The sequence below is a fragment of the Notolabrus celidotus genome, chromosome 22 (assembly GCF_009762535.1).
Source record: "Notolabrus celidotus isolate fNotCel1 chromosome 22, fNotCel1.pri, whole genome shotgun sequence".
NCBI lineage: Eukaryota > Metazoa > Chordata > Actinopteri > Labriformes > Labridae > Notolabrus > Notolabrus celidotus.
The window spans coordinates 28,030,422-28,046,958 of NC_048293.1; the positions used below are offsets into that span (position 1 = coordinate 28,030,422).

Here is a 16,537-nt window from a genome sequence, read left to right on the forward strand (position 1 = left end):
GAGAATAAAGGGGGTATGAAGTAAGAGAGAGTGAGAGGGAGGAGAGAGAGGAGAGGAGAGGACGGATGAGACGAGGAACGTGGGGTATGAAGGGTATAAAGAGAGAGAGAGAGACGAGACAGAGGAGAGAGAGAGATAGAGGGGAGATGAAGTAACGTAGGCGTATGCAGAGTAAAGAGAGGAGAAGAGAGAGAGTGGTATGAAGAAGAGAGAGAGAGAGAATAGAGAGTGGATTATGAAGTAAAGAGAGAGAGAGAGAGAGAGAGAAGATGATGTATGAAGTAGAGAGAGAAGAGAGGAGAGTAGAAATTGTATAAAGTAAAGAGAGAGATATAGATATAGAGAGAGATGTAGAGTGAGTAATGAGTAAAGGAGAGAGACGAGGAGCAAGGAGAGGAGAGGACTAGTGATAAGTGGATGACGTAACGAGTGAGAGAGAGAGAGTAGATGAAGAGTGGGATGAAGTAAAGAGGAGAAAGAGAGAGAGAGAGAGAGAGAGAGAGAGAAGAGAGTGGGTATGAAGTAAAGAGAGAGAGGGAGAGAGAGAGAGAGAGAGAGAGAGAATAAAGTGGGTATGAAGTAAAGAGAGAGAGGGAGAGAAAAAGAAAGGAGAGAGGAAGGAAGAAAGGGATAGAAGTAAAGAGATGATTCAGGGAAAGAAAGAGGTGAACAAGTGCAACAAAAAAAGAGAGAGGGAGAGTAGACAGAGAGAAAGTGCAAAAGAAAAGATGGAAAGAAAGAGAGATAACAAGAGATAGAGATGTAAAGTGTCAAAGGAGGAAGAGGGAGAGAACGAATGAGGAGACAGAAAGAGTAAAAAAAGAAATGGAGAGAGGGATGGAAAGAAAGAAGTAAGAAAGGGTTAGAAGGAAAGAGAGGGAGAGAAAAGAAGAATGAATAAAAAAGAAGAGGGGAAGAAATGAGGGGGTAAGAAAGAGACGAGAGAAAATGCTAAAGAAAAGATGGAGGGTTAGAAGAGGACAAGAGATAAAGGTGTAAAGAGAGAGAGAGGGATTGATGGAGAAAGAATAAGAAGGGCAAGAAGCAAAGAGACAGAGAGGAGGGGAAACAGAGGGTAAGAGAAAGAGGGAGAAAAAGAAAAGAGTAAAGGAGAGATGTAAAAAAGAAGAAGAACGTAAGGGAGATAAAGAGAAAGATGAGGTGATAAAAAAGGGAAAGAAATTAGGGAAGAGTAGAAAAGTGAAAAATAAAAGATGGAGGGTAAGAGGAGAACAAGAGGTAGAGATGTGAGAAGAGAGAGGGAGAGAGAAAAGAGAGAGAGGAAAGTAAAGAGGAGAAGTAGAGCGGAGAGATAAAAGGAAGTAAAGAGGGAAAAGGAGAAGAGGAAGGGGGACAGAGAGAGAGAGAGAGGAATCCAGTATTTTCTCGTCCCCCCCGCTCTCCCTCTCTCTTCTTCTTTTGTTCCCAGCGCTCTGACTGAGCCAGGTGCATCATGGGAGCAGAGGAATCTGATGACAGGTAGCGTTCTGTGAGGCGTTCAGGGCCCAACACACGATCCGGCTGTTTCTGCTCTTACTCACGTCAGAGTCGCGTTGAGTCAGTTTCCTGAAAGTCCTCTCAGGCTGATTTCAAAACTCCTCCTCGACACAGAAACAGCAGGTCGCCGTTTGATCCGGGAATCATCATCAATCATCAACAATCATCACTTCCTGTTGACGTCATCAGGCTGGGTGTGGTTTCTCGCTCAGAGTATGGAGCAAGACGTGTGACGAGTGTGACGAAGGGTCGCTTCATGTATCTGTCACTCAGAGACAAGTTCCTGCAGAGCGCTCTGACCTGCAGGGCGAACTCACACAGAGCTGCTGTCATAACGCTCTGAAGATCTACTACCTGGATGTAAACAAGCACAGGTGATGATGTCATCTGGCAGATAAAGTTAAACTGACATATAACCACTCCACCAGAGACATGAGGAGCCAGCACAGGCATGAGGATGCTAACCTGGAGGATGGTGGTGCTAGATCTGCTAGAGGTAGACCTGCAGACTCTGTGATCCCGGGTTTGGTCGTGTTATATAAAGTGAGTGTTTCCTGACTTTTAGACGACGTCTAAATCATGACGTCTAGATCAACGACGGAACATTGCTAACTCTGATCGATCCAAACCTCACAACAACAACAACAGAGCTTTAATTCTTGACGTCATTTCAAATCAATCCACAGAAAGTAGTCCAACACTTGTCACCTCAGCCTGTTGACACTGTGGCAAAAACGTTAGCTTCTGTTAGCATTCTAAATCAGAAAACAACAGAGGATGCTTTTAATATTATTAGCTGACCAGTCACCTCCAAAGACGAGACAACGAGAAGAAAAGAACGAGGGATGTTATAAAACACACTCACCGTGTCGTACAACCTTAGCTAGAGCTAGCCATCAGGATTCTGTGTTTGGTTTCCACCGTTTTCAGAGCGTTTTTTTTACCTTTAGACTTCTCGGTTAGTCCGAATTTGAAGTTCTGTTTAAACCACAAGGAAGTAAGCGACTTTGGGACTTTCCTACCTCACACTCGAGTAATGAAAATATCAGTGATTACCATAGACTGTATAAAATATGGACGTAGGATCCGTGACGTCACCCATCTGTTTCTGAAGAGCTGTTTTGAGACCAATCGGCTGCGGCAGCCATATTGCTTCTGTCGAGCTAGTGTGACGTAAAGAGGCGGGCTTTGAGCCTCCTAGCCAACAGCTGCAGTGTTCCTGCAGGCAGCTGTGCCTCTCATTGGAAGACTAGTAATCTCAATATCTTCTAAATTACCGAATTAGAAAAGAATTCACCCCCCTCACAGTGAGAGGACATCTAGAAATTAGCTATTCAGACTACACTCGTCTTTTGTACCAGGCTGTAAACATGTTTATTAATGCTGCAAAGATCGTCTTTTCCCCATTCATGTGTATGTGACTTCCGGTACTTCCGGAGCCAGCCTCAAGTGGATCCTCGATGAACTGCAGCTTTTAACACTTCCGCATTGGACTCATATTTTTAGACCGGAGGTTGCCGCTTGGTGATTCCATGCTAACGGATAAACTTCAGGACAATCCAATCATGGCACATCACGATATCGAATGCAAAATGCCATTTCAATATTTATTAATAATACTGGGCGCTGGTGGCCTAGTGGTCTAAGCGCCCCATGTATAGAGGCTACAGTCCTTGTTGAAGAGGTCGCTGGTTTGACTCCCAGACGGTTGACCACTTCCTGCATGTCCTCCCCCGCTCTCTACTCCCCATGTTTCCTGTCTCTCTTCAGCCAATAATACACAGCAATATACAACAGCTGTTTCTCACAAGTCAGAACGATGATAGCTGGCTGTATCAATTAGGGAGCGACCGGTATTGGTTTTTCAGGGCGGATACTGATACTGATTACCGATATCTGGAACTGATTTGCTTTACAGTAACAATTAAAACTTGGAATATTACAAACTCAATCACAAGACTCTGTTTGAATGCTTTAAACATCATATACAGGAGTAAACAATCAAACAGTTACAATCATGTGACATCCATCCAATCAGATTGTGTTGTGGGTTGGGACATAAGTCAAAAACTTCTAGGACTTCTTCATTGTTATAAATCAAGAGAGATTAATCGATATGGCATTTATCTACCTCACCTACTTTATCAGTAATCAAGGGGAAATATAAGTGAGTAAACACAGCTTATAATGCATTACATCTAATGTTGAATCCAATCAAGACCATCCCAAAACTTCTGGATCCTGGACCCGAGCTCAAACATTTAAAAAATCAGATTCTGAAGTGTGGACTTCAGACCAAAGTTTTCCATCTTAAAGAAATGATTTTGGAGTTTTGGTTTTGGTCCGATCTGATAAGTGTCATGGTATCAGATTACTTTGGGAGCGAGTGGATCTTATCTGTGACCTGGCATGCTCGGTCTGAGCGGGGAATGTGGGTGTGGGCTGGGAGGGTTTGAGGTGTGGGAGAGGGGAGGAAGAGGGAGGCAGAGAGACAGGATCAGAGGTACTGCAGCTCATTTCCTTATAAGGACAAACCTGGACAAATTACCTGCAGCAGATCACACCTGAGCCCCACCTGCCCGCCCCTCCCCCCGCCCTCCCTCCCTCGGGCTGTGAGGACGACTCTCAGAGTAACAGAAACAAACATATGGTTCTGTTTGTTTGTTTGTTTTTCACTCTAACACACAAATAAAGTCCTCATGTGTGCTGTTTAAGGAACATCTGGCTCAGGGTACCCGACACACCTGGTCTGCAAACACATCCAGATCCAGAGATAGGAGAATACCAAGCAGCGCTCACACACTCAGGGGTCGGGTTAGGACTTGCATCGGACGCAAAATATTCAAAGCACTCTCTGACATGCTCGGTGTGTGTGCGTCAAAGTGAATTACAACACACAGCTGAAGGAGAAGCCTCACCTGTGTGATGCTTTAACGCTCTGATGCTACAGGTTTCATGTCTCTGGGACAAACAGGATGACTTTAATGTTTGTAAATGTTTGCTGTTCAATTATCACAAACAATGAGAGTCCTCGGGCTACAGGGAAGCAAAGCAGCACACATGACAACACACAGAGTGGGGAGGACTTCAGGTGTGTGATACCTGAATCCTGCAGTCTTACTGTTTTCACTTTAAGAACAATTAAAAAAGGAGTAAAAAAAAACAGCTTAGAATCCAAATAACAGCGTTTCAATCCCACTTGCACCTCCATCACAGACCAACACATTGTGCTGTGTACTGTTGGCAATATATTTTTATGACTCTTGATTTGTTTGTTGGACATCGACCCGCCTGAGTGGTAGAGATGGTCAGGCAGCGTGCAAAATCCAAAATGATGGCACTGGTTTAAAATATTTATACCTTGACTCAATCAAGAATCAAGGTTACATCTAATAATAATTAACACAAACAAAGCATCCAAATAAATGTGCATGTGTTGTCCAACTTATATATTTTCTAATGTCTTCATTTTAACATTTTTCTCAATCTTGCAGCTAAAAAAGTGAAAGCCAAAAGTAGTGCTATGTATTTAAATACATCACAATACAATTCATCTTTACCCCATATGTTATCTCATCGTATCAAATGATACATATATATATATATATATATACAGCGTACAGCCTGACCTCAAGGATGTGTGCTCTGCCTTCCCTGTACTTTTTCTCATTTCTCTTACTCTACAATTTTGTCTCTTTCTTCTCCTCCTCTCTTTTTACATTAAAAATTGGGTAAGAGGGGAGGCAGAGCACACATCCTGACCTTGAGGATGTGTGCTCTGCCTTCCCTGTACTTTTTCTCATGTCTCTTACTTTACAATTTTGTCTCTTTCTTCTCCTCCTCTCTTTTTACATTAAAAATTGGGTAAGAGGGGGAGGCAGATCACACATCCTGACCTTGAGGATGTGTGCTCTGCCTCCCCTGTACTTTTTCTTATTTCTCTTACTCTACAATTTTGTCTCTTTCTTCTCCTCCTCTCTTTATACATTACAAATTGGGTAATAGGGGGAGGCAGAGCACACATCCTGACCTTGCGGATGTGTGCTCTGCCTTCCTTGTACTTTTTCTTATTTCTCTTACTCTACAATTTTGTCTCTTTCTTCTCCTCCTCTCTTTTTACATTAAAAATTGGGTAATAGGGGGAGGCAGAGCACACATCCTGACCTTGAGGATGTGTGCTCTGCCTTCCCTGTACTTTTTCTCATTTCTCTTACTCTACAATTTTGTCTCTTTCTTCTCCTCCTCTCTTTATACATTAAAAATTGGGTAATAGGGGGAGGCAGAGCACACATCCTGACCTTGAGGATGTGTGCTCTGCCTTCCTTGTACTTTTTCTCATTTCTCTTACTCTACAATTTTGTCTCTTTCTTCTCCTCCTCTCTTTATACATTACAAATTGGGTAATAGGGGGAGGCAGAGCACACATCCTGACCTTGAGGATGTGTGCTCTGCCTTCCTTGTACTTTTTCTCATTTCTCTTACTCTACAATTTTGTCTCTTTCTTCTCCTCCTCTCTTTTTACATTAAAATTGGGAAGAGGGGGAGGCAGAGCACACATCCTGACCTTGAGGATGTGTGCTCTGCCTTCCCTGTACTTTTTCTCATTTCTCTTACTCTACAATTTTGTCTCTTTCTTCTCCTCCTCTCTTTTTACATTAAAAATTGGGTAAGAGGGGGAGGCAGAGCACACATCCTGACCTTGAGGATGTGTGCTCTGCCTTCCCTGTCCTTTCTCATTTCTCTTACTCTACAATTTTGTCTCTTTCTTCTCCTCCTCTCTTTTTACATTACAAATTGGGTAATAGGGGAGGCAGAGCACACATCCTGACCTTGAGGATGTGTGCTCTGCCTTCCCTGTACTTTTTCTCATTTCTCTTACTCTACAATTTTGTCTCTTTCTTCTCCTCCTCTCTTTTTACATTCAAAATTGGGTAAAAGGGGGAGGCAGAGCACACAAGAGCACACATCCTGACCTTGAGGATGTGTGCTCTGCCTTCCTTGTACTTTTTCTTATTTCTCTTACTCTACAATTTTGTCTCTTTCTTCTCCTACTCTTTTTTTACATTCAAAATTGGGTAATAGGGGGAGGCAGAGCACACATCCTGGCCTTGAGGATGTGTGCTCTGCCTTCCCTGTACTTTTTCTAATTTCCTACAACAGACACTTTCTCTTTTGTCTCATTCTTTCCCTCCTCTCTTCTCTTCCACTTCATGCCATTGTATCACAACATATATGACTGTATCATTATTCTGTAGTGTATCTAATTGTACTGTATCGTGTTGGGTCATATTTTATCGTACCGCCCCTTTAAGACACTGATTGGTCCAAAGAGAAGAGAATCTGATTATTTTCTTCATTAGAAAACAAACATGAGAGATGATTCTGGTGATCTGTTCCTCAGCAGCAGACCTGATTGCTGCTCTCATGCATATGTATGAACATGTGTGATAGTAAACTGCTCTCGCCCTGTGACCCTCCGCGAGCCGCCGCCTCCCCTCTCAGCCTGCGACCGTGTGAGCGTCTAATCACAGCTCAACGTACCCACTCATCACGGCTCTGTGTGTGAGGAGAGGAACAGATGAATAAAACATGGCTCTCTGTATCTGCAGGACGAGGAGATCAATGAGGGTCGTGCAGACGCAGACATTTAGAGATCATCAGAGGAAACGGTTTAAAGATGATGGACTCTGTTTGATCTGGGAAGGAGAGGACGAGTGGACCAATCAGTGTGGTGTTTACAGCCGCAAGAGTTACAGTTAGACTTTTAGTTTTGACAATGTCTGATTTGATTTTTCATCTTTTTCATCGATCACAACGTTTTTTAAAACAGCTGAACTTCCTGCAGAGGCTTCTTCATCTCCAAGACAAACAACAATTGATGTGAAAACAGGAAGTGATAAGAGGATAGTATGGACAACTTTACAACTCTCCATCTTTCCTACATACGACACGATAGCATCGTCTAGTTTACTCCACGTCTTCTTCGATCTAGCTTCCTTCTACAACTTTATGCTGTTCGCCTTCCAGGCCAAAGCTCGGCGTGCAAACTGTGGAGCATGTGCAGAACGCTTGGGCCACTTTGAGTCCGGTTGAGGTGTACACAAGCAAGAGGAAATAATTCCCCAATCACATAATTTGGTATGTTAGTCGGACTTTAAGAGATCTGACTTGGTGCAGTTTCAGTCAGACTAACAAGCGACTAATAAGCATGCGCCCCATGTACGAAGGCTTTAGTCGTCATTGCAGAAGCAACAAGGGCGTAGGTTTGATTTTGACGTTGGTGGGGACATAGGCCACACGATGTTTAGCATTCATTAGCGGTTGCCTATAAGGGGGGACTATTTTCCTCTGGTGACTTACACACTGTTTGTTTTTTTTAAAGTTATATTTTTGGGCCTTTTTGCCTTTATTTGATAGGACAGCTGAAGAGAGACAGTGTGGGGAGTAGAGAGCGGGGGAAGACATGCAGGAAATGGTCGACCGGCCGGGAATCGAACCGGCGACCCCTGCAACGAGGACTGTAGCCTCTGTATGTGGGGCGCTTAGACCGCTAGGCCACCAGCGCCCCACATACCGCTAGGCCACCAGCGCCCCTTAGACCGCTAGGCCACCAGCGCCCCACATACCGCTAGGCCACCAGCGCCCCTTACACCGCTAGGCCACCAGCGCCCTCTTAGACCGCTAGGTCACCAGCGCCCCTTACACCGCTAGGCCACCAGCGCCCTCTTAGACCGCTAGGTCACCAGCGCCCTCTTACACCGCCAGGCCACCAGCGCCCCTTACACCGCTAGGCCACCAGCGCCCTCTTAGACCGCTAGGTCACCAGCGCCCTCTTACACCGCCAGGCCACCAGCGCCCTCTTACACCGCTAGGCCAACAGCGCCCTCTTAGCCCGCTAGGCCACCAGCGCCCCTTACACCGCTAGGCCACCAGCGCCCCTTACACCGCTAGGCCACCAGCGCCCCTAACACCGCTAGGCCACCAGCGCCCCTAACACCGCTAGGCCACCAGCGCCCCCTTACACACTGTTTGTTGAAATAGCTTCTAATGTCCATCTTTCTTTTCTTGCCTGCCGACATCCTCAGACATGAGTGAGCCATCAACACTGGTGAAACCTGCAGGGAGCTAAGCCAATCAAAAAACAGACCGGTCTCAAAGACGCATTTGGGAGGCAAGGATTTAACCCTTTGTGTGCCACATAGTTCCCCTTTCAACCTTAATATTGGTGGGGACATTTTAGCCATTGTTTGAGATTGGTAGGGACACGTCCATACAGTCCATACAGTCCATACACAATTCTACGCCACTGACCGGCAACAACCATTTGCTGCATATCATCCCCCTCTCTCCACTCCCCAAATTTACTGTCACTCTTCAGCTGTTTTATCAATATAGGAAAAGAAACATGACTTTAAAAAGTCCAGTTTTCAGAATCATGTAAACGTACTGACAGATCCACCTGAGGTAGATACAGGTAAGATATGAGAATGATGAAGGCTAGTAACATTTCTATATATCTAAATTTGTATTCTATCTTGATTTATCTATTTGTCTTTGTACTAATTGAAACTTTGTCTTGATTGTACTTCTGTCTGCGTTGCTGCAACAACTGAATTTCCCCCTGGGATCAATAAAGTAATATCTTATCTTTGTTTAGGTGTTTAGTTTGGTTCTTAAATAAATAAGAAGAAGACTAGTTCATGATTTCAGATTCAAATTAAAAGTCTGACACAATGTGAGTTTAATACATCTCTAAATATTCTCCTTCCTGCTTCTTTAAAAGAGACATTCAGACCTCTTCGCTCCTCCTTCATAGTAAACTGAGTTTCTTTCAGTTGTGGAAACAATAAGTCATCCGAGGACGTCAGCTGAGACTGTGAGCTACATTTTCACAAATTTCATCACTAAAAAAAAACCATCTGCACAATGAGAGCAGTTATTAGTCACAGCCCTGATAGTGTGACTGCTTCCTCTGGGCTGCAGCCAGCTGCTCACTGGAACACTTTTCATGCTGAAAAGTCTCAGAGAGAAAGTCTGATGCCTAAAGAAGGCCAGCCCTGCTGTTCACACCTGATATCAGCCCTACTGCCAGCCCTGCTGCATACCACTCCTTTAGTTCCTTTCATTTCGGCCGGTAGCAGCCTGCTGCCGATGACATAATCCAGGAAACCAGAAGCCTTCTCACTGCAAGAAAGTAACTCGGGGAAAAAGTTTTTCCAGCGGCAGCGAGAGGGGCCGATTATTACCATTTTTGGGCACGCTTGCTCCCACTGCAAGCCCAGCCCAAACCACAGCGCTTACTCAGATTCCACACTGCTTTTCTTCCCCGTTTTCAAAGAGGAGGACAAAGTGTGGGGAGAAGGAGGGAAAGGAGCAGCAGCCCTGCTCCAAACAGACACTCCAAGCTCATAGAGGAGGACGGCAGCAGCTGTTAGACGCGTGTGGATGATTTACGCGTCATGCACGTCCAACAGCCTCTCTTTAATAACACTAATCATCTCTTTTTAATAATATTAACCTCTCTTTAAAAGGTGATCCACATTAAAGACATCACATTATTCAAACATGGATTAATAAACGTGTTAATCCACACAAAGGAGGGAGCAAGCTGCAAAACAAATGCGCAAAACCGGTGCGTAAATTCTGCAAACACCTCCATGAAGGAGACGCTGATTAAGTTATAGTGCTGCCCCCCCCTCCTCACACACACACACACACACACACACATACACTCCATCCCTCTGCTTGTTAAGCATGCCCTAATCCACGTCGCATCATAGACCATATGACAGGAGGGGCCAGGCACACACCATATGCAGCCAAGCGCATGGCTGACATCTGTTGCGCTGGAAAGGTGGGCGCCTGGTCCAGTTTTTAATTGTTTCCTATCACCCCCCTCCTTCCCCCCTACCTCACCCCCGTGTTCTCTATCCTCCCCCTCCTGCTGCACAGATAATCAGCAGGCCTACTGCGTGTAATTGCTGCTGCAGGATATTTCATAACAGGATGTGTGTGAGGTGTTTTCAGATATGAAGAAGTTTTGGAAGGAAGGTTTTAAAAAAAAGGCGCACAGGTGATTCCACAGATAATCAGATTAATAAAGACCTGGTCCCGGACTGGATTTAATGCTGCTTTAAAAGTCCTTCCTCACCCCCCTTTAGTGTGATTCTGATATTATTCCTCAGCTGTGTGATTATCAGGAGCAACAGCAGCACTTCCGCACCTTTCCACAGGAGGTAAGAGGAAGTCGGACTCACCTTTCTCTGCTGCTTCTCCCAGGCTGGATCCAAGAGCAGATCCCGATCCCAGTCATCCTCCTGGGGCATGTAGCTCCCATCCTCGTCATACTGATCCATGGTAGACATGTTTCTCTAAAGCTGTGTTTGAATAGATCCTACAGAAAGGCTCTGGTATGTCCCCCGGTCCTCTTACAGCAGCTCGCTCTGCTCTCCGCCACGCATTCAAGACGGTGTGTGGATGAAATTAACGGTCCACCCCCGGCTTCCCTCTCTCTCTCTCTCTCTCTCTCTCTCTCTCTCTCTTTCTCTCTCTCTCTCTCTCTCTTTCTTTCCCCTCCAACTCTGCCTGTTCTCTCTCTCTGTCTGCTCGGTTCTTTGCCCTGCAGGAGCTCTCAGCAGTAGGGAGGAGGTAGGCAGGCAGGCAGGCAGGCAGGCAGGAGGCAGGTCCAGTGTCGAGGAGCGACAGACGCAAAAACTTTGCTTCAGACAAATTGAATCGATAACCGACAGAGGCTTCTGATTGGACGCCACGTGGTCGCAGGGCCCGCCCCCTCGCAGCTGATTGGCTGGTTGAGCTGTCAGTGAGGAGGCTTAGGTTGATCCAAACATCTGACTGTTTGACTGCTGAGAGACTTCAGGCTGGAATTAGAGTCAAACAAGAGGAAGGCGTTACTTTACCTGCTGGAACAGAGGCTTAGAGCAAACTCAAGACCTTACCCTGAGTCTAAATCTACCTCTCCTTATTTATTATTAACTACTTCAAAGTCTACTCACTGTTTTAACTCTATACTGACTCATTTTAAAGTATTATAGACACATATATGTTTATTTAGTTAATTTATTATTTTATTAAATTTATTGTGATTTTTTTTAATATTTATTGAGTTATCATTTACCTCTGTATTTTAATATTTTATTCTGATTGATGGAAAACAATATTAGTGTACTTTTATGACACAGTGTGTAATCTAACAGGCCTAGCTTTGTCTTTTAAGACCAAAAATCTATATTTAATTTTAGATTAAAACAGCTTTCTGAACAGATTTCCCCCTCTAATCTGACTCCTGTAGTTGCTGTAATGACATTAATCCGGCCTTTTACCAAGCAAAAAACTATTAGCAAAAGATTTAAAGTTTCTATATCATAATTATTATTTTTTTCATTTATTTATGTTTATTTATTTATATCATCATAGTTTTTAAAAGAATCAGAATCAGAATCAGCTTTATTCGCCAAGTATGCTTGAACACACAAGGAATTTGACTTCAGTAATCTGTGCTCTCTTTGTACAAGGCAGAATAGGAATAAGAATAAGAACTACAATAAAAAATAAAATAAAAAATATAATAACAATAACCTTAGCTATAAATACAAAGAAACAACAAATAGGCTTGACTAATATGTACAGGCTAAAATAATATGATAAAGTGCAGTGGTGAGTAGCAGAGGTAGTTTTACATTATAAAATAGAAGTTAAATAATACAAAAAATAGAAATATGGAATTCTGCTTGAGAATTGTTGCATTGTATATCTACATGTATATTTACAGAGAGTATTTATCTGACAGGTATGACACTGTTATGGTTTAGTGTTCATCAGAGTGACAGCCTGGGGGAAGAAGCTGTTCTTATGGCGGGTTGTTTTGGCGCACAGTGATCTGTAGCGCCTGCCGGAGGGGAGGAGTTTGAAGAATTTGTGTCCAGGGTGTGAGGGGTCAGCGGTGATGCTACCTGCCCGTTTCCTGGCCCGGGACCGGTACAAGTCCTGGATGGGGGGCAGGTCGACACCGATGATTTTTTCTGCAGTCCTTATAGTCCGCTGCAGTCTGTGTTTGTCTAGTTTGGTTGCAGAGCCAAACCAGACAGTGATGGAGGTGCACAGAACAGACTGGATGATGGAGGTGTAGAACATGATCAGCAGCTCCTGGGGCAGGTTGAACTTCCTGAGCTGACGCAGGAAGTACATCCTCTGCTGGGCCATCACAGTGAGGAAAACTCCTGTTTTTATTCTCCCTTCATCAAATATTAATGCTAAGGGTCTATTAAAAAGCAGGGTGTGTTTTTGTCAGATTAAAGTCTGAGCCAAGAGATAAGAGGGTTTGTTTCAACCACAAGGAGGCTCCAAAATCAACGGGGCCATTTTTGAAATAAAAGATTTTACAACAGCTCCACTAAAGTGAAGCCAAAACAGTTGGAGCTCCCCCTACTGACTGACTGCAGTATCATGCAGGTCATAAACCCCGCCTCCTCAAATAGGAGGTACTAAAGTAGTCTATCTATATTCTATCCTTTTTTTAAACTATAACCTGTAATTTTGCAACTAACAGTGAACAAAGATAAACGTGTTCCCCCTCTTTCATCTGAAGCATTATAATATTTAACTCCACAATATGTATGGAGGCCCTGAGCGAGTATGCAGCTATACATTTCATTTCCTCAGTTTTTCCAGGATAAAAAGTTCATTCCAGGTTGTTTTCTCAAGATTTCATTTTCAACTGCAAATATGTTAATATTCTTATCTTACCTCATCAGTGACAAAACGTATGCTTGTTTTATTCTGGATCCAAAAAATATCCTGTAATCACAGAAAACAAGCTTTGTTATCTTTACATGGTGAAATAAGTAAATCCGTTCTAATGGGAAAACCAAGTTTTGTTATCCTCAGATAACGAGATAATTAAGTTGGGATCTTGATCAATAGAACATAAATTAACTCATCATCACAGGATCATCACACCATTAAATGTTTGGATTCATGTCTGCTTTGGGCCTCTATAAAAAGTATTTTTTTTAAATTATAGATTTCACAAAAGCTCCAGCAAAGTGAAGCCAAAACATTTAGAGCTCCCCCTACTGACTGGCTGCGGTATAGCTCATAGCTCCGCCCCCTCCATGTTAACAGATGGAACATGGGTTGAATTATAAAATTAAAATACACGTCAGATACATTTTTGGGTTCTCATCATGATGATTTATGTCCAAGTTTTAATTCTATATTTAATGTTGGATGATTGATTGACAGCTCTGTCGACGAATCAGGATCCTGATTCTTAGAGTAGAGAAGGACCAGTAAGAGAAAATATGACAAACACTTCAACAAGAGTCTTCATTCTTCTTCTTAAATAAAGAGATGAGTAGGATTCTTCTTCTCTCAGTGATTCCTACTGAATCAGGCCGTTATGCTGCTCTTTAATCCCCTGAATGAAACAGTCCAGTGAGCAGTGTTTGCTCTGCACTTGAGCCTCGCAGTCATTCAGAAAAAGAGAGAGGTGAGTCATGACGCAGCTCCTGTAAACACGTGAAGTCAAGGCCAGGTTCTGTCTGCCATGTAAGGTAAACTCACTCACTCTCTCCCTCTCTCTGTCACACTCACACACACTCACACACACACAGAGCAGGAAAGATGCCGACGAGGGGGTAGCCCCGACAGTCAGGAGGAGAAAGTGGAGCGCTCTTCCTTATATGGACAAACTTCCAAAGGGTGAAATGTTTGGGAAAGTGATGTCACGGAGCGGGAGCAGGCTGTGAGCTGCAGGCTGTGAGCTGGAGGAAGCAGACTCCCGTTCAGAGCAGCAGCAGCCCGGCGGTGATAAAAGTCAATGATTGAACTGAAGCAAAAGTAGCTGACTGCAGCGTGTTGGTAATGCAGTGTGGAGTCTGCCAGGGGAATAATTACACACTTTTCCATTAGCTAATGAACCTACAGCGCTCTGAAAAACAAAGTGACTCTTTATATTTGCATTTAAATGACACAATTCACAAAACTAAGTGTAAATGGCTTTCCTTATCGGTGCCAATTAATAACTCCTGTGATTATTGTGTTTTCAGATGGCTGTGTAATTTATTTCATTAGCATAATTGGATTTAGAAATTAATTGGAGTAAGACTTTACAGACATGCTACCAGCTCTGTGAGGCTCTATTTATGGACTGTGCTGCTTTTAGCTGGTCTCTGTAGCTTTCTCACACTTACACTCTGAAAACTTTGGAAAACTCAGAAGCTGAAGTCTTCCAAAGTTGATTATTCACACGTGAAGTCTTCCAAGTTGGACGAGTGGCGAGATGAGTCTCAGGAGAAAGGACATGACATCAAAAGCTCCCTGACCGTGGACGAATCAGCAGAGACCTTCACTATGATGACCATTTTCTTCATTTATATTAAAGCTACATGAAAAATGTAAATAATTGGATGTGCAGTGGTCTCCTCTTGGAAATGATCTCTCTATGTCTTCAACCTTGGATGTTATTCTTCATCCTGTTACATGCCCCTTTCCAGGGTTCATATAAACCCTAACCCGAAGTCCAAAACTATCTTTTGGTCCAGACTGTAAACATGTTTATTTCTTTATCTCCTAAACTGTGGAATGAGCTACCCACCCAAATTAAAATGGCCCACCCTGGATACTTTTACATCAAATCATCAAAACTCACTTTTACTCCCTGGCTTTTAATAAAGCATGAGAGTTTATGTTGGTCTCTGTTTGTCTTTTAATGTCCTGTATTTTAAAATGTACTGTTATTTATTTCTACTGTTTGTATTTGTTGTGCAGCACTTTGGGAACCTTGTTTTAAAATGTGCTTATAAATAAATGGATTGGATTGGTGTTAAAGGGGTTTCTCTGCTTTTGCTCCCAGCCTCTAGTGGACACACAAGGAACTGCAGCTTTGCACTTCTGCATCAGCTTCTGCGAGGCCAACCAAGCGGCAACCTCCATCCGCAATAATTGAAGCCAATGCAGAAGTGTTAAAAACTGCAGTTCCTCGAGTGTCCACTAGAGGCCGGCTCTGGAAGTACAGGAAACCACATACACACCCATTCAAAGAAGCCGATCTTTACAGCAGAAATAAACATGTTTACAGCCTGGTTCAAAAGACGAGTGGAGTCTGGATCGGCAATTTCAAAGATATTGACATTACGAGTCTTCCAATGAGAGGCACAGCTGACTTGATTGACAGTCGCTGTTGGCGAGGAGGCTCAAAGCCCCGCCTCTTTACGTCACACTAGCTGGACAGAAGTTAAGTTGAGTTCAACATTTCCAATATGGCCGCCGCCAACGATTGGCTTCTGAACAGATGACGTCATGGATACTACCTCCATTTATCATCTATGGTTAAAACCAATGCATTTGGTAGAAACAGCCGTCCACTGCAGTCAGCACCGTGCATGAAAGAGTCAATTTAAAGTGGTTCATCCTGAGGGGGTCGTTAAAAGCTTTAAGATTAAGGAAAACCACAAACAACGTGTTGGAGGTTGCAGAGATGAAAAGTTTGGCCACCAGTCGAGTCTGTTGGTTTTATTCTCTTGGTGCAAAGATTTCCTGTACTGCCTTTACTTTAATTAAACAATAGATAAGATATCTAAGTCCTGACTAAAGAGGTGGAATAACTAACACAGTTATCTCCAGAGCAACGCAACTTTCAGAGCTAAAGAACGTTTAGTTCTCTTTCTTTCATTCTGAACTTTCATTCTGAACTTTCATTCACAGCCAGTATTCAGCTCTGAAGACTAAAATAGGTCCGAGCCAAAGAGCAGAGCAGCAATAAGAAGTCTAATTGGCCGTCTGACAAAAGAGGCTCTTCCCCACATCGCTGCAAATGATAGCTTATTAAACGCATCAATTAACCCATTCTAATGAACCACTGAAATGTGCATAATTATTCTGGTGGCACACTCCAGACAGCAGCGTTTAATCCGAGCAGACAGGAGAAATTTCACCCCCGTCCGGCTCCTTGACGTCAACAAAATACTATTCAGCAGAATCCCAGAATATCTGGTAAAGAGCGAGCGGCGTAGAGGAGCCT

The 16,537-nt window shown here is 43.5% G+C and overlaps 1 protein-coding gene across 2 annotated transcripts in view; it reads right to left on the reverse strand.

The window, feature by feature from the left end:
• LOC117806282 (alpha-actinin-1) overlaps positions 1-10,972 on the reverse strand; it is a 56,932-nt gene extending 45,960 nt beyond the window's left edge. Inside the window, exon 1 of one of the 2 annotated variants that reach the window (XM_034675146.1) lies at positions 10,755-10,862. In XM_034675146.1, the coding sequence (XP_034531037.1) occupies positions 10,755-10,862 (108 nt within the window). Of the gene's footprint in view, positions 1-10,754 lie in introns of both variants that reach the window. The other variant, XM_034675147.1, reaches the window with a different exon arrangement.
• Between the last annotated feature and the right edge of the window lie 5,565 nt (positions 10,973-16,537).